Below are 19,045 nucleotides of genomic sequence, written 5' to 3' on the forward strand. Positions count from 1 at the left end.
CTTGCCTAACCCTCAGCGTTACTAACCCTAATCAGGTACCTTTTCCACGGCAACATGCCCTATCTTACACATTATATTGAAAATTCTTAGCACCACGCTTAGATACTAATACCTTGAGCTTAATAAAAGAGCTAAGTTTACTAGAAACTTACTGTATGCTAGGCACTGCACTTATTAGTTATTACCTTCACATGAATTATTTTACTTAATCAGGGTTGTAAGCTCCAAGGCCTATAGGGCATTTGAGTAAATGAATAAAGTGAGCTGGGTATAAGAAAGAGCAACGGTTCAGAAATACAGTTGAGCCTTATTACTGAATTTCTATAAGCATTTAACATGATACAAACACATATAATACTGGAGATTATATATTTAATTAAAACTTAGAAATACAAATCAGGATCTGCATTCTACCTCCTGTCTTCCAGCCCTGTTTCTTTAAACCACTAGAACACAAGACACAGGCCACAGGGCCCTGGGCACCAGGGATCAGGAAGCAGCTCCAGATCCTTGCTGAAATCTCCAAATAGGTCAGTTCTTTGGGCCTTCCCCTACTCTCTCCCTGAGGATGCTTCTCAGGCTTCCCTGAGAAAACAATCTGTACTTATCTTCTGTGAATGAAATGAGTGTCACTAAATAAAAAACAAAACAAAAATTTAAATGGAAATGTCTCATTATGAATTTCTCTTTTATAATGTATGCCTTTCATAGAGAGCCAAAAACCTGACACCCTATTTTTGGTTCAAAGGTCAATGTCAGGTCTTTCAACTGGCATTGTAAAATGCCTTTAACTGGGAACAATTTTATTTAAAATTAGCTGTTAATAGGGACTTCCCTGGTGGCACAGTGGTTAAGAATCCACCTGCCAATGCAGGGGACGCGGGTTCAAGCCCTGGTCCAGGAAGATCCCACATACCACAGAGCAACTAAGCCCCTGTGCCACAACTACTGAGCCCACGTGTCGCAACTACTGAAGCCCGTGCGCCTAAAGCCTGCGCTCCACAACAAGAGAAGCCACTGCAATGAAAAGCCTGTGCACGGCAACAAAGAGTAGCCCCCGCTCACCGCAACTAGAGTAAGCGCATGCGTAGCAACGAAGACCCAATGCAGCCAAAATAAATAAATAAATAAATTTTATTTTTAAAAATAGCTGTTAATAAATATAGGAACTTTCAACAGTGAATAGAATCTTTGCTTTTGAAAAGGGTTTTAGGGCTTCCATGGTGGTGCAGTGGTTGAGAGTCCGCCTGCCGATGCAGGGGACACGGGTCTGTGCCGTGGTCCAGGAGGATCCCACATGCCGCGGAGCGGCTGGGCCCGTGAGCCATGCCCACTGAGCCCGCGTACCGAAAAAATAAAAAAAATAAAAAAGGGTTTTATTTTAGGGTATCCATTCCTGAGATATTTGTAGATCTATTACTCCAACGTACTCACATTTAGTTTTTAGTACCTTAGTGCCCTACAGCTTATGTATTCCATTTGTAGTTCTTCAACTGCACAAATAGTTTTCATTCATAAAGGTAATTTTAAAGTTAGTTCATTTTCCTATATCGGATTTTTTGGTTTTGTTTTGAACTGAACAAATCTATAAACAGGAGTGTAGTTTAGGCCATCACTTTCATTTTTGGAAAATGACCTTGTTATAGGAAAGGGGACAAATTATTCTTGACAAATGGGTTTTCCAAAGACATAATTTCACAAGGAATGAGCAATGAGGATCATATACTTGTGTTTCCGTAAGTCATAATGTCAGCTAAAAAAGCCAAGTCTTTGACCCAATCTTTGCTTGGGAACTGAGTTGGGAATTTTCTCTTGGGTGGCAAAAAAGAATTGATTTCTTTCTAATCAAAAACAAAATCTCTACAACAATACACCACAACCACACAGCCCTGTCACAGAACTGACAGTCACTTTGTATTCAACATGAGTAAAGCACTGAATAGTCTGTATTTCAAACCACAGAAGTCTATTTAATTCTTAGAATTCATAACGGCCCGTTTTTAACTTTTCAGCAAGAGCTATTCCGAGTGAACAATACAATGAACAAACTTAATTTCTACACCTCTGTGAAACACTTCTACACCAGTTTAGACTTGTATAAGTTTAAAGTTAACCCTGACCATCACAGTCACACTGTCTATACCACTATTTTTTTTTTAATTTACTTTGGGCTGCATTGGGTCTTTGTTGCTACGCGCGGGCTTTCTCTAGTTGCAGCCAGCAGGGCTACTCTTCGTTGAGGTGTGCAGGCTTTGCATTGCGGTGGCTTCTCTTGTTGCGGAGCATGGGCTCTAGGCAGCCAGGCTTCAGAGTTGTAGTGCGTGGGCTCAGAAGCTGTGGCTCGCGGGCTCTAGAGCGCAGGCTCAGTAGTTGTGGTGCACGGGCTTAGTTGCTCCGCAGCATGTGGGATCTTCCAGGACCAGGGATCGAACCCGTGTCCCCTGCACTAGCAGGTGGATTTTTTTTTTAATTAATTAATTAATTTTTTGGCTGCATTGGGTCTTCATTGCTGTGCGCAGGCATTCTCTAGTTGCGGCAAGCACGGGTTACTCTTTGTTGCGGTGTGCGGGCTTCTCATTGCAGTGGCTTCTTTTTGTTGTGGAGTACAGGTTCTAGGCACACGGGCTGCAGTAGTTGTGGCACGCGGTCTCAGTAGTTGTGGCTCACAGGCTCTAGAGCACAGGCTCAGTAGTTGTGGCACACAGGCTTAGTTGCTCCACGGCATGTGGGATCTTCCTGGACCAGGGCTCGAACCTGTGTCCCCTGCATTGGCAGGCAGATTCTTAACCACTGCGCCCCCAGGGAAGTCCTGATTACCACTTTTGATAAACCCACATTACATTTTCTAAAACATTTCTCAATCCTCAAGTCATTTCCTGATGTTCATGTCATGAGTATCCAGTCTAAAAAACTTTAATCACGTCAAAATTATCCTGACACCATAAATAAATATAACTGGGTGGGTGGAATATTTATTCCTGTGGCTTCGTCATCTATAATAGAAACGGCCACAAATGATTTAAGTTTTTCATGCATCATGCCCTTCTAACCCTTAATTCAGCAGGAATAGTATTCCTGGTTAGGTTTATATTTTTAAACACTTATTTAAATGAGTGTTTACATTCAATCAAAATTCTTTCACAAAGTTACCAGCTGTAAAATATTTTGATGCCCAGATAATTTCTTCTTGTAACACATAACTGCATCACACAGCAGCATTGCTTATTTTATTTGAAAGTAAACACAAACCTATTGAAATGTTAGTCCTCTTTCTAGTTCATTAAGTTTTTCACCATAATCTTTTCAATATGCTTGCCACAGATCTTACTACGGTTTGATTCTCTATGGTTTCCATTCAGGAGGAATATAGGTTACACACCGAATTTATAGAAATATGCCCCACATCTACAAAGAAGCAAGCTCTCAACCATTTTACTTGCACATATGGCCCTCTCGGCATATGTCTCATTTTCCCACTTCAGATAGAGACATGGGTATGAGAAATATTTTACTTTCTCCTTTAATAGAAGAAGGAAAAGTGTAAGCACAATGATAAGTGGCAACTTTTTAGCCTGCCCTCAGCATCCAGAGACAATGGTGCCCAGTCCCCATCTGATAACGCAGTTGATACTCTGCCACTGGGCTATGGTAGCTAACTGTTGCCACGTGGGAACGCTGTCTCTATGTGGCCAGTGTTTCAAGAAAGCCAGAAATCGGGATTTTTGTGTAACTCTCCTGATTTTTTTCATGTAGGCAGCTAATGAAATTATGAATATAGGTAACTAATAAAAACAAAATGTTTAACACTGTCAGAGCCAAGTTTTGCTGATCCAAAAACACACATCCAAGGGCAAAGTTCAAAATTAAAGACAAATTTTACATTTAACCCTTATTACCAATCTTATGACATACTTCTCTATTATCCCCATTTTACAAATGAGAAAACAGACTCTGCAAGAGCTTAAGTTACTTGTACAAGCTCATGAAGATAGTGAGTCATGAAGGGTGGGGGTGAAATTTGAATCCTCAAAGGAGTCTGCCTCCAAAGCCCAAGTTCCTAACCACCTGTTCTATGCAAACATATAAGGCAGATACACACAAGTACGTATAAGGCAGATAAGAAAGTTCTGTGCTGATCTTCCCTTATATCCACATGAAAAATGGTAGAACCCGAAGGTAAATAAACAGATAAACAAATGGACAAACAAACAAGAGTGGACTAGGTCTGACCAATGCAGAACACAACAGGACTACATTTGCTCTCATTCTATATTTGATATTTTCCCTGACACTGCCTAAGATAGCATTAGCCTTTTTCAATTACATTAAAATGGGATTCATAATGAGCTTCTTGTTATTTACATAACTAAAACTCCAGTGTTTTTCAGAGGAAGAGACTACTGCAGGTTTGCCAGAAGACTTGGTATGCATATATATATGTATTTACTCATGCAAATGTTTGAAAATGTTTGAGCTATACTTTAGTCTTTATTAGAATCACAGAGAAAAGGCACTCTGAATAAAACTATTTAAAATACTACCTACTGACTTGGAGCACTTTTAGGCCTTTATAAGGGTTGACTAGATTTTAAACTGTATTCCTAACCTATTCAAATCTGTTTACAACTAGTTCTCTGACAAAACACTGCAACACTCTCTCCCACAGGTCTTTAACTTACGTAAGATAGGTGCCTCTGGTGTTGATGTTCATCATCAAATCCACTTTCTTTGTAGGTGTTTCCAATGTGTTGGTCAAGCTAATAGCACTGGCATTATTCACCAGAATATCAATTCCTGTATTCAAATAATCAACTTCTTAGTAATGTAATTTAGACTTTATAACAAAAAGAAATAAAAAACATTCACTCTATATAGTTGAAGTCCGAGTTCACAAATACTTCTTTTAGATAATATGACTGACGAATACACCAATGCAAGACTCAGTAGGTATGTCAAAACAGCACCCAAATGATTTTCACTGGCACATGGAGACCATAACCAGGGCTCCCCAGGAAACTGCAAGGAAGCTTAGTCCTTAGTGGTTTGTAGCTCCCGTCCTTATCTGTTCTCTTACTTCCTGGTCTTCCCTCCTTGTCTCCAAGAACCTTAGGTCAATTTCCTTAAAGTTTCCCACCCCCCCCCCCCATCATCTTTCCAAGGCCTGTCTCCCTTCCAAGCACACCGGTCTCCCTCCTCTCAAAGGCCCTTACTTAAATGGAAGAGCTCCTTTCTGGTCTTGGGAACTGGGAAAAGAGAAATGACCTAGAGTTTAAATTCCAGGCAAATCATGAAAATAGATCAGGTTTGTTTTGGTAACTTATACACAAAATAAATTTAGAATAATGATTATTTCTGCATATTCTATCCAGTCCTTATCCATATGTAACATTTATGGTTACAAGCTTAAATAATGTTAAATGAAAATGGTAAAATACAAAAGCATCTCAAACATATTTCTGCATTTCTACATGGCCTTCATAATTCTTTTCCTTTAAATTGAAGTACAGCTGATTTACAATGTTGTGTTAATTTCTGCTGTACAGCAAAGTGACTCAGTTATAGATATATATACATTCTTTTTTATATTCTTTTCCATTATAGTTTATTTCAGGATACTGAATATAGTTCCCTGTGCGATACAGTTGGACCTTGTTGTTTATGCATTCTATTCAATATATGTAATAGCTTGCATCTACTAATCCCAAACTCCCCATCTATCCCTCCCCCATCCCCCTCCCCCTTGGCAACCACAGGTCTGTTCTCTATGTCTGTGAGTCTGTTTCTGTTTCGTAGATAAGTTCATTTGTGTCATATTTTAGACTCCACATATAAGTAATATCATATGGTATTTGTCTCTTTCTGACTTATTTCACTTAGTATGATCATCTCTAGCTGCATCCATTCTTTCTAAAGAGCATTTAATATTCTATCAAATAGATATATGACAATTTCTACTGCTGGGGTTAGACTGTTGCCTTAAACGTCTTTTATTATCTTAACTTTGCTTTGTCCCTCTCTCACAATATGTGGAAAATGGTTTAAATAAGGTTATTATACTTACAACATATTAGTCATAAGCTCCCTTTCTTCATTTATAGTAACATTATAAAATTTTGATCACGTCCTCATTCCTCATTCCTCAATTTCCATATTCTTTAGCACAGAGTTAGCGCTACTAATGTTTTCTTAAAACGTGTCCTTAGAATAACTTTGGATTCAACTATATTACATTTTATATCTTCGTTATAACAAAACTCAAACTCAAGTAAATCACCTGTATATATTGGACAAGTTTCACATCCTGTGACTACCAGCTTTCCAGAATAAACAAAATGATGATGGCTTGCCTTCATAAGTGGCAAAGACCAGTGAGAGGAATTTTTAAATCCACGACATGCTTCTCAATTCACAAAACTAGATATTGCTCAATCTCATCACTAAGACATAATCACTGAGGGGCTACTCTGTATAAAGCATGCTGCTAGGGCCTAAGAGACAAGGAAGATAATATTCACTAAAGAAAAAGCCAGGTGAGAGCAAAGCAAATTGAGTGTGGGTCTGGGTGAGATGCTGGACTGATGGGTGTGCAAACCACCTGTGTAGAATTACCCTAATTAAGGCGATGAAGCTAATGAGGGTTGATCCAATCAATGGATTCCTTGGGCAAATCCAACCTTTATTGACTTCATCACTCACTATGTGATAATAAGTGACAGCTATGTTAGCAGAGCAAACATCTGGGCCCAAAAGCAAAAGAAAGTAGATGAGTAATGAAGATATACTGACTGGGAAAACTCTATTTGACTTGCCAGTGATAAAGAGGAAAAAAACTGGGTCCAATTAAGAGATATCTTAAAATTTCTGAACTCAGATGGGCCAAATTAAAATGGATCAGGGAACGATGGTGGGAAATGATAAAGAAAAGGCATATATGTATGCTTGCTGCAGAAGAAAAAGGTGGCAGGAAAGATTACATCTGTGGTTTATGAAATAGCATAATTTACTCAAGGCCTGAAACACTCTGAAGATGAGGGAAGGCAAGGTGATAGGGAGTACCATGTGGCAGAGGCCCCCCAGGGCACAGGTCAGAAAGCACCACCCACTGTGCAGGACTTTGTTAGGGATAATTCCCCAGCAGAGAGAAATATCAGGGCAAAGGTAGAGTGTTCCCTAAAAGGCAGACTTCAAAGGCCTACAAAACTCCAAACCAGACCATATCAGTAGCAACCACAGTATGGAACTAAAACCAAACGAGCAAAATATAAAGACTTGGGAGATCTGTGGAAAAAAAACACAGAGGAAAAAAAGAGCAGGCTATGAATCATCTCATAAATGTGGCAGCCATCCTGATTAGGAGACAGCAGAAGCTGAGATGCTGAACAGAGCTCACCGAAGAATTAAGAATTAAGATTCTGCATTGTTATGCCAGAAAAGCAGAAGTTAATGGGCAAATGGAAAGCAAAACACTTTAAATACATCAAAGTGGATCCTAAGGAGGAGGGAAGGAAATGTTAGGATAGATTCCAAAATAAAGGTAACTCCACCACCAATTTGTAAATTTAGCAAGAAGATAGAAAGGTTTCAGGGCTTCCCTGGTGGCGCAGTGGTTAAGAATCCGCTTGCCAAGGCAGGGGACACGGGTTTGAACCCTGGTCCAGGAAGATCCCACATGCCGTGGAGCAACTAAGCCCATGCACCACAACTACTGAGCCTGCACTCTAGAGCCCGCGAGCCACAGCTACTGAGACCGCATGCCACAACTACTAAAGCCCACGTGCCTAGAGCCGATGCTCCACAACAAGAGAAACCACGGCAATGAGAAGCCCAGGCACTACAACAAAGAGTAGCCCCTGCTCGCTGCAAATAAAGAAAGTCCACACACAGCTAAGACCCAACGCAGACAAAAATAAAATTAATTAATTTTTTAAAAAAAGAAGTGTTTCAGATGCCCATCTCAACAACAGGTAGCAAAATACATTGGGAGATTTTTTTCCCCAAAGATATGAAAAGCATACCTTCTTAATTGAAGATTTCTAGCAACTGAGCTAAGTTCTAGGACATGAAGCCCAAATCAATAATATGGATCCACTGACTTCTAAAGAAACAAAAACCAAGATTTGCTTTTGTCCTTACCGTTTTCTCTGTCTACTCCTGGAAAAGGACATCACGTGATAGACAAAGTTGAATTAATCCAACATTGAAGATGCTGAAGGAATGATACCAGGTTCAATGGAAGACAATCTAAGCTACAGTGGCTAAAAAAATGCAGACCATCCATGCACCTGAGTGAACCTCCTTGGCTGGGACAAAATAGAGTTAGAAAATTGGAGAGGAGATATTTCTGGGTCTTAATTCTTCCAAGAAAAAGATTTCAGTGTGGCTCTTTAAATTCTGTGGCAACAGTAGGAGAAGAAATCAGTTTGTGAGACTTCAGTTTATTCTGGAGGATCCCAACTCTGGAAAGTGGAGCTGCTTCACATTTTGACACTCAGGAACAAATTTTTGGACTATGATGTCATTAGTACGTAATGTGTAACTCTTTCTGGTGAACCAGATTAGACAATGCAGCTAGAATTCAAGACGGGAAGTTAAAAGGTGGGTGAAAACTATTATATATAAGATGGATAAACAACAAGGTCCTACTGTATAGCACAGGAAACTATAGTCAATATCCTGTGATAAACCACAATGGAAAAGAATATTAAAAAAAAGAATGTATACATGTGTATAACTCAGTCACTTTGCTGGACAGCAGAGATTGGCACAACTTTGTAAATCAACTATACTTCAATTAAGAAAAATAAAATTTTAAAAATACAAATGAAAATAAAAGGGGAGACTTCCCTGTTGGCACAGCGGTTAAGAATCCGCCTGCCAATGCAGGGGACACGGGTTCGAACCCTGGCCCAGGAAGACCCCACATGCCGTGAAGCAGCTAAGCTTGTGCACCACAACTACCGAGCCTGTGCTCTAGAGCCCGTGAGCCATAACTACTGAATCCCGCATGCTGTAGGGCGCAACTACTGAGTCCATGTGCTGCAACTACTGAAACCCACGTGCCTAGAGCCTGTGCTCTGCAACAAGAGAAGCCACTTCAATGAGAAGCCCGTGCACCACAACAAAGAGTAGTGCCCCCGCTCGCCGCAACTAGAGAAAGCCTGCGTGCAGCAATGAACACCCAACACAGTCAAAAAATAAAAATTTTTTTATAAGTTTAAAATAATTAAATTAAAAAAAATAATAAATGGGGGGGTGAATTGGGGGCCTATATAGTATGGTCTTGAGTATCTTTAACTAATGTCCATCTTGACTCATTTCAGAGGTTTCTTGGGACAATACCAGACAACAGCTGAACTGCTGATGTTCTCTAACAGAACTACAGGACAGAAATAAAGATCGAGAAAGGGCTCAGACAAAGCTGGTAGCAGCTCTCCCTAATATTCTGATGATTTCATTCTCCAAGAAGGATAAACTTGCCCTCAGTTGAAAAACCCAATGGATCAACAGAAAGAACTAAAACTGGATGAATACAGAGAAAGGAAAAGCTCCAGTTTTCCACCCTCACCCACCTTATCCCTTAATTCCTCCCTAAAAATGAATGGCTAAACTAATTAGGTTAAGTCCTAATTGGCACTAATTGCTCACTTTCACTAGTAGGTGAAGTCATTTTAGATAAAAGGTTCTGCACATGAATGTGGCATCCTTCCTTCCTCTTTCATATTTGCAGCCCGATCAGTAAGAAAAAAAAAAAAAATACCCAGTAATTTTGCATTCTCTCTCCTCTTCTCTCATGGGCATTCACATTACTTTGGGAAAGGCTGCCAATCAGGAGTAAGATTTTGGATTTAAAAGAAGAGGCCCCATTTGAGCCAAAGCTTTGTGCTCCAGTCCTGAATAACACAGCACTCCACACTGGGAGTTATAAGCAGGAGCCTTGCTAACAATAAAGCATTAACCTTGTTTCCCATTGGGCAATATCCTTTGTATGTACATACAGTCTCTGGAATATTATAGGGAGAGAGTGGTAATAGGGCAGGATCTGGACATGGCTACGTGCCTTGCTATAATGCCATCAAAGTCTCAGTTCAACTCCCAACACTTGCCTTCTAGCAGCTTATGAACCAATTGGGGACAAAAAAGAAATACTAAGATCTGAAGTCGTACAAGATGAGGACCAAAGGAATGTTTTTGGAATTCAGAGAAAGAAAAATGTACACTTCTGATTGGTTGGCATAGTCAGGAAACTGGCTTCGTGAAGGAGATGAGATTAAAGCACAAAAAGGTAGGATTTCAAAAGACAAAGAAGGGAACACTTCAGGAATGATCAGAGGTGGAGGAGTGGGCACTGGAGGAGCCTCAGGAATAGGAACAGCAAAAGCTGAGAGACAAAAAAAATTAAAGGTAAGGAAATGGATGTAAACAATTTTGGCTGAAGTAGGGAGTTTACATAGGGGTGTAGAAGAAAGATGAAACCAAAACAAGTCTGTTAACACCAGAATGTGAAAGATCTTGAATGTCAATAGGTTATCTGCACTTTATTCAATAAATATTAAAAAGTCATCAAATGATGGTTACATAAACTGGGGAGAGACAAGTGGATGGGATCTGGGGAACCACTTGGCTTGATGTATGTTATTGTCAAGGTCTTAACTTTATTTTGGATGGTAAATTTGTTATACTATCCAAAATGATTTTTAGGGGAATCGGGAAGATGGCGGAAGAGTAAGACACGGAGATCACCTTCCTCCCCACAGATACACCAGAAATACATCCACACGTGGAACAACTCCTACAGAACACCTACTGAATGCTGGCAGAAGACCTCAGACCTCCCAAAAGGCAAGAAACTCCCCACGTACCTGGGTAGGGCAAAAGAAAAAAGAATAAACAGAGACAAAAGAATAGGGACGGGACCTGCACCAGTGGGAGGGAGCTGTGAAGGAGGAAAAGTTTCCACACACTAGGAAGCCCCTTCGTGGGCGCAGACTGCGGGTGGCAGGGGGGAAAGCTTCGGAGCCGTGGAGGAGAACACAGCAACAGGGGTGCGGAGGGCAAAGTGGAGAGATTACCGCACAGAGGATCAGGGCCGACCGGCACTCACCAGCCCGAGAGGCTTGTCGGCTCTCCAGGCGGGGCGGGCGGGGCTGGGAGCTGAGGCTCGGGCTTCGGTAGGAGCGCAAGGAGAGGACTGGGGTTGGCGGCGTGAACACAGCCTGCAGGGGGTTAGTGCGCCACGGCTAGCCGGGAGGGAGTCCGGGAAAAGTCTGGACCTGCCGAAGAGGCAAGAGACTTTTTCGTCCCTCTTTGTTTCCTGGTGCGCGAGGAGAGGGGATTAAGAGCGCTGCTTAAAGGAGCTCCAGAGATGGAGGCGAGCCGCGGCTAACGGCACAGACCCCAGAGACGGACATAAGACGCTAAGGCTTTTGCTGCCGCCACCAAGAAGCCTGTGTGCAAGCACAGGTCACTATCCACACCTCCCTTCCGGGGAGCCTGTACAGCCCGCCACTGCCAGGGTCCCGGGATCCAGGGACAACTTCCCCGGGAGAACGCACGGCGCGCCTCAGGCTGGTGCAACATCGCGCTGGCCTCTGCCGCCGCAGGCTCGCCCCGCATTCGCACCCCTCCCTCCCCCCAAACTGAGTTAGCCAGACCCCCAAAGCAGCTGCTCCTTTAACCCCATCCTGTCTGAGCAAAGAACAGATGCCCTCCGGCGACCTACAAGCAGAGGCGGGGCCAAATCCAAAGCTGAGCCCCGGGAGCTGTGCAAACAAAGAAGAGAAAGGGAAATCTCTCCCAGAGCCTCAGAAGCATCGGATTAAAGCTCCACAATCAACTTGATATACCCTGCATCTGTGGAATACATGAATAGACAACGAATCATCCCAAATTGAGGAGGTGGACGTTGAGAGCAAGATTTATTTTTCCCCTTTTCCTCTCTTTGTGAGTGTGTATGTGTATGCTTCTGTGTGAGATTTTGTCTGTACAGCTTTGCTTTCACCATTTGTCCTAGGGTTCTATCCATCCGTTTTGGGTTTTTTTTCTTTAAAAAATTTTTTTTCTCTTAATAATCATTTTTTATTTTAATAACTTTATGTTACTTTATTTTATTTTATTCTATTCCTTCCTTCCTTGTTCCCATTCTCTTTCTTCTTCCTTCCTCTCTCTCTCTCTCTCTCTTTCTTTCTTTCTTTCTTCTTCTTCTCCCTTTTATTCTGAGCCGTGTGGATCAAAGGCTCTTGGTGCTGCAGCCAGGAGTCAGTGCTGTGCCTCTGAGGTGGGAGAGCCAACTTCAGGACACTGGTCCACAAGACACCTCCCATCTCCACATAATATCAAATGGCAAAAAACTCCCAGAGATCTCCATCTCAACACCAGCACCCAGCTTCACTCAACAAACAGCAAGCTACAGTGCTGGATACCCTATGCCAAACAACTAGCAAGAGAGGAACACAACCCCACCCATTAGCAGAGAGGCTGCCTAAAACCATATTAAGTCCACAGACACCCCAAAACACACCACCAGACGTGGACCTGCCCACCAGAAAGACAAGATCCAGCCTCATCCACCAGAACACAAGCACTAGTCCCCTCCAATAGGAAGCCTACACAACCCACTGAACTAACTATAGCCACTGGGGACAGACACCAAAAACAACGGGAACTACGAACCTGCAGCCTGCAAAAAGGAGACCCCAAACACAGTAAGATAAGCAAAATGAGAAGACAGAAAAACACACAGCAGATGTAGGAGCAAGATAAAAACGCACCAGACCTAACAAATGAAGAGGAAATAGGCAGTCTACCTGAAAAAGAATTCAGAATATTGATAGTAAAGATGATCCAAAATCTTGGAAATAGAATAGACAAAATGCAAGAAACATTTAACAAGGACCTAGAAGAACTAAAGATGAAACAAGCAACAATGAACAACACAATAAATGAAATTAAAAATACTCTAGATGGGATCAATAGCAGAATAACTGAGGCAGAAGAACGGATAAGTGACCTGGAGGATAAAATAGTGGAAATAACTACTGCAGAGCAGAATAAAGAAAAAGAATGAAAAGAACTGAGGACAGTCTCAGAGACCTCTGGGACAACAATAAACGCACCAACATTTGAATTATACGGGTTCCAGAAGAAGAAGAGAAAAAGAAAGGGACTGAGAAAATATTTGAACAGATTATAGTTGAAAACTTCCCTAATATGGGAAAGGAAATAGTTAATCAAGTACCGGAAGCACAGAGAGTCCCATACAGGTTAAATCCAAGGAGAAACACGCCAGGACACATATTAATCAAACTGTCAAAAGTAAATACAAAGAAAACATATTAAAAGCAGCAAGGGAAAAACGACAAATAACACACAAAGGAACCCCCATAAGGTTAACAGCTGATCTTTCAGCAGAAACTCTGCAAGCCAGAAGGGACTGGCAGGACATATTTAAAGTGATGAAGGAGAAAAACCTGCAACCAAGATTACTCTACCCAGCAAGGTTCTCGTTCGGATTTGATGGAGAAATTAAACCTTTACAGACAAGCAAAAGCTGAGAGAGTTCAGCACCACCAAACCAACTTTACAACAAATGCTAAAGGAACTTGTCTAGGCAAGAAACACAAGAGAAGGAAAAGACCTACAATAACAAATCCAAACCAATTAAGAAAATGGGAATAGGAACATACATATCGATAATTACCTTAAATGTTAATGGATTAAATGCTCCCATCAAAAGACACAGATTGGCTGAATGGATACAAAAACAAGACCCATATATATGCTGTCTACAAGAGACCCACTTCAGACCTAGAGACACATACAGACTAAAGTAAGGGGATGGAAAAAGATATTCCATGCAAATGGAAACCAAAAGAAAGCTGGAGTAGCAATTCTCATATCAGACAAAATAGACTTTAAAATAAAGACTATTAGAAGAGACAAAGAAGGACGTTACATAATGATCAAGGGATCGATCCAAGAAGAAGATTTAACAATTGTAAATATTTATGCACCCAACAAAGGAGCACCTCAATACAGAAGGCAAATACTAACAGCCATAAAAGGGGAAATCAACAGTAACATATTCATAGTAGGGGACTTTAACACCCCACTTTCACCAATGGACAGATCATCCAAAATGAAAATAAATAAGGAAACACAAGCTTTAAATAATACAAAAACAAGATTGACTTAATTGATATTTATAGGACATTCCATTCACAAACAACAGAATACACATTTTTCTCAAGTGCTCATGGAACATTCTCCAGGATAGATCATATCTTGGGTCACAAATCAAGCCTTGGTAAATTTAAGAAAATTGAAACTGTATCAATATCTTTTCCCATCACAATGCTATGAGACTAGATATCAATTACAGGAAAAGATCTGTAAAAAATACAAACACATGGAGGCTAAACAATACACTACTTAATAACGAAGTGATCACAGAAGAAATCAAAGAGGAAATCAAAAAATACCTAGAAACAAATGACAATGGAGACACGATGACCCAAAACCTATGGGATGCAGCAAAAGCAGTTCTCAGAGGGAAGTTTATAGCAATACAATCTTACCTCAAGAAACAGGAAACATCTCGAATAAACAACCTAAACTTGCACCTAAAGCAATTAGAGAGAGAAGAACAAAAAAAACCCAAAGTTAGCAGAAGGAAAGAAATCGTAAAGATCAGATCAGAAATAAATGAAAAAGAAATGAAGGAAACGATAGCACAGATCAATAAAACTAAAGCTGGTTCTTTGAGAGGATAAACAAAATTGATAAACCATTAGCCAGACTCATCAAGACAAAAAGGGAGAAGACTCTAATCAATAGAATTAGAAATGAAAAAGGAGAAGTAAGAACTGACACTGCAGAAATACAAAAGATCATGAGAGATTACTACAAGCAACTCTATGCCAATAAAATGGACAACCTGGAAGAAATGGACAAATTTTTAGAAATGCAAAACCTGCCAAGACTGAATCAGGAAGAAATAGAAAATATGAACAGACCAATCACAGGCACTGAAATTGAGACTGGGATTAAAAATCTTCCAACAAACAAAAGCCCAGGACCAGATGGCATCACAGGCAAATTCTATCAAATATTTAGAGAAGAGCTAACACCTATCCTCTTCAAACTCTTCCAAAATATAGCAGAGGGAGGAACACTCCCAAACTCATTCTACGAGGCCACCATCACCCTGATACCAAAACCAGATAAGGATGCCACAAAGAAAGCAAATTACAGGACAATATCACTGATGAACATAGATGCAAAAATCCTCAACAAAATACTAGCAAACAGAATCCAACAGCACATTAAAAGAATCATACACCAGGATCAAGTGGGGTTTATTCCAGGAATGCAAGGATTCTTGAATATACGCAAATCAATCAACGTGATACACCATATTAACAAATTGAAGGAAAAAACCATATGATCATCTCAACAGATGCAGAGAAAGCTTTTGACAAAATTCAGCACCCTTTTATTATAAAAACCCTGCAGAAGGTAGGCATAGAGGGAACTTTCCTCAACATAATAAAGGCCATATATGACAAACCCACAGCCAACATTGTCCTCAATGGTGAAAAACTGAAAGCATTTCCACTAAGATCAGGAACAAGACAAGGTTGCCCACTCTCACCACTCTTATTCAACATAGTTTTGGAAGTTTTAGCCACAGCAATCAGAGAAGAAAAGGAAATAAAAGGAATCCAAATCAGAAAAGAAGAAGTAAAGCTGTCACTGTTTGCAGATGACATGATACCATATATAGAGAATCCTAAAGATGCTACCAGAAAACTACTAGAGCTAATCAATGAATTTGGTAAAGTAGCAGGATACAAAAGTAATGCACAGAAATCTCTGGCATTCCTATACACTAATGATGAAAAATCTGAAAGTGAAATCAAGAAAACACTCCCATTTACCACTGCAACAAAACGAATAAAATATCTAGGAATAAACCTACCTAAGGAGACAAAAGATCTGTATGCAGAAAATTATAAGACACTGACGAAAGAAATTAAAGATGATACAAATAGATGGAGAGATATGCCATGTTCTTGGACTGGAAGAATCAACATTGTGAAAATGACTCTACTACCCAAAGCAATGTACAGATTCAATGCAATCCCTATCAAACTACCACTGGTATTTTTCACAGAACTAGAACAAAAGATTTCACAATTTCTATGGAAACACAAAAGACCCCGAATAGCCAAAGCAATCTTGAGAAAGAAAAACGGAGCTGGAGGAATCAGGCTCCCGGACTTCAGACTATACTACAAAGCTAGAGTAATCAAGACAGTATGGTACTGGCACAAAAACAGAAAGATAGATCAATGGAACAGGATAGAAAGCCCAGAGATACACCCACACACATATGGTCACCTTATCTTTGATAAAGGAGGTAGGAATGTACAGTGGAGAAAGGACAGCCTCTTCAATAAGTGGTGCTGGGAAAACTGGACAAGTACATGTAAAAGTATGAGATTAGATCACTCCCTAACACCATACACAAAAATAAGCTCAAGATGGATTAAAGACCTAAATGTAAGGCCAGACACTATCAAACTCTTAGAGGAAAACATAGGCAGAACACTCTATGACATAAATCACAGCAAGATCCTTTTTGACCCACCTCCCAGAGAAACGGAAATAAAAGCAAAAATAAACAAATAGGACCTAATGAAACTTCAAAGCTTTTGCACAGCAAAGGAAACCATAAACAAGACCAAAAGACAACCCTCAGAATGGGAGAAAATATTTGCAAATGAAGCAACTGACAAAGGATTAATTTCCAAAATTTACAAGCAGCTCATGCAGCTCAATAACAAAAAAACAAACAACCCAATCCAAAAATGGGCAGAAGACCTAGACATTTCTCCAAAGAAGATATACAGATTGCCAACAAACACATGAAAGAATGCTCAACATCTTTAATCATTAGAGAAATGCAAATAAAAACTACAATGAGATCTCATCTTACAGCAGTCAGAATGGCCATCATCAAAAAATCTAGAAACAATAAATGCTGGAGAGGGTATGGAGAAAATGGAACACTCTTGCACTGCTGGTGGGAATGTGAATTGATACAGCCACTATGGAGAACAGTAGGGAGGTTCCTTAAAAAACTACAAATAGAACTACCATATGACCCAGCAGTCCCACTACTGGGCATATACCCTGAGAAAACCATAATTAAAAAAGAGTCAGGGGGCTTCCCTGGTGGCGCAGTGGTTGAGAGTCCACCTGCCAATGCAGGGGACATGGGTTCGTGCCACAGTCGGGGGGGGGGGGTCCCACATGCCGCGGATCAGCTGGGCCCGTGAGCCATGGCCGCTGGGCCTGTGCATCCGGAGCCTGTGCTCCGCAACGGGAGGGGCCATGGCAGTGAGAGGCCCGCGTACCGCAAAAAAAAAAAAGAGTCATATACCACAATGTTCATTGCAGCTGTATTTACAATAGCCTGGAGATGGAAACAACCTAAGTATCCATCATCGGATGAATGGAAAAAGAAGATGTGGCACGTATATACAATGGAATATTACTCAGCCATAAAAAGAAACAAAATTGAGCTATTTGTAATGAGGTGGATAGACCTAGAGTCTGTCATACAGAGTGAAGTAAGTCAGAAAGAGAGAGACAAATACCGTATGCTAACACATATATATGGAATTTAAGAAAAAAAAAATGTCATGAAGAACCTAGGGGTAAGACAGGAATAAAGACACAGACCTACTAGAGAATGGACTTGCGGATATGGGAAGGGGGAAGGGTAAGCTGTGACAAAGCGAGAGAGAGGCATGGACATATATACACTACCAAATGTAAGGTAGATAGCTAGTGGGAAGCAGCCGCATAGCACAGGGAGATCAGCTCAGTGCTTCATGACCGCCTAGAGGGGTGGGATAGGGAGGGTGGGAGGGAGGGAGACTCAAGAGGGAGGAGATATAAGAACATATGTATAACTGATTCACTTTGTTATAAAGCAGAAACTAACACACCATTGTAAAGCAATTATACTCCAATAAAGATGTAAAAAAAAAATGAGAAAAAAATGATTTTTAATAATTATTCAATTAGTCATCAGATGATTTTAAGCTGTGCTTCTATATGAATAAATACCCATTTCTGGTTACACTCAAAAAGACTCAGTAAAAAATAATCAAAAGAAAATTAAATATAAAATTATAGTTACACCTATACTTTACCAATATTCAATAATTATTTCAGAACGAAGGCTGTACCTCCAAATTTCTCAACTGCTTTCTCCACTGCACTGCTGATTTGTTGTTCATCTCTCACATCAACAACACATGGCAAGGCCTTTCCTCCAGCTGCTTTGACTACAAAGGATAAACAAAGAAACATTAAAGCATTCAAATATTAAACCTTTCATCAATATCAAACCTCTGACACAAGAGTCAAAAGAAAAAAGTACCCCATTTTCAGAAAATCAATATAAATAACTATGTCTTATAACTACTAGCAACTCTGCCCTACAGTAGGACAGACTGATGAATCCAGCTGCAGACTACCTAGGCCAACTCTATTAAAAAACCAAAAAGGAAGGTAATTTTTTAAAATGCTATTAAAATGGGGAAGGTAATTTAAAAGACCCTTATTATGGAAAATTTCAAAAAATCTACAAAAATATAAAGAATAGTATAATGAACTATCATGAATCCATCTCCTATCTTCAATGATTGATAATGTTTTGCCAGTTATTTAATTTGTTTATCTACCCCCAATTCCATTTTGTTTTTTGCTGGTATATTTCAAAACTAACCTCGGGCATCATTTCACTCATAATTTCTTCATATGTATTCCCCTAGCATAACCACAATACTATTAACGTAACTAAAAAAACTAGCAATATCAACTGAAGCTGAAATTTATGTCATTACTCCTGGCACAGTGCCTTGAATATAAGCACTCAATAGCTATTTGTGAACTGCAAATATTAAAATAATGACTTGTGAATTATGCAGAGAACAAGTAACATGGAGTACTTTTTCAAAGTGTTCACACCATC

General features: G+C 40.2%; 1 protein-coding gene across 1 annotated transcript in view; it reads right to left on the reverse strand.

Annotated features, from left to right (window-relative positions):
- The window catches only part of HSDL2 (hydroxysteroid dehydrogenase like 2), an 85,940-nt gene that overhangs the window by 50,850 nt on the left and 16,045 nt on the right, over nucleotides 1–19,045 (reverse strand). Inside the window, exons 3-4 of the mRNA XM_060014319.1 lie at nucleotides 18,258–18,356; nucleotides 4,680–4,794 (exon numbers count right to left, since the gene is read on the reverse strand). Of these exons, the coding sequence (XP_059870302.1) occupies nucleotides 4,680–4,794; nucleotides 18,258–18,356 (214 nt within the window). The remainder of the gene's footprint in view (nucleotides 1–4,679; nucleotides 4,795–18,257; nucleotides 18,357–19,045) is intronic.

This window comes from Delphinus delphis, chromosome 6 (genome assembly GCF_949987515.2).
Source record: "Delphinus delphis chromosome 6, mDelDel1.2, whole genome shotgun sequence".
NCBI lineage: Eukaryota > Metazoa > Chordata > Mammalia > Artiodactyla > Delphinidae > Delphinus > Delphinus delphis.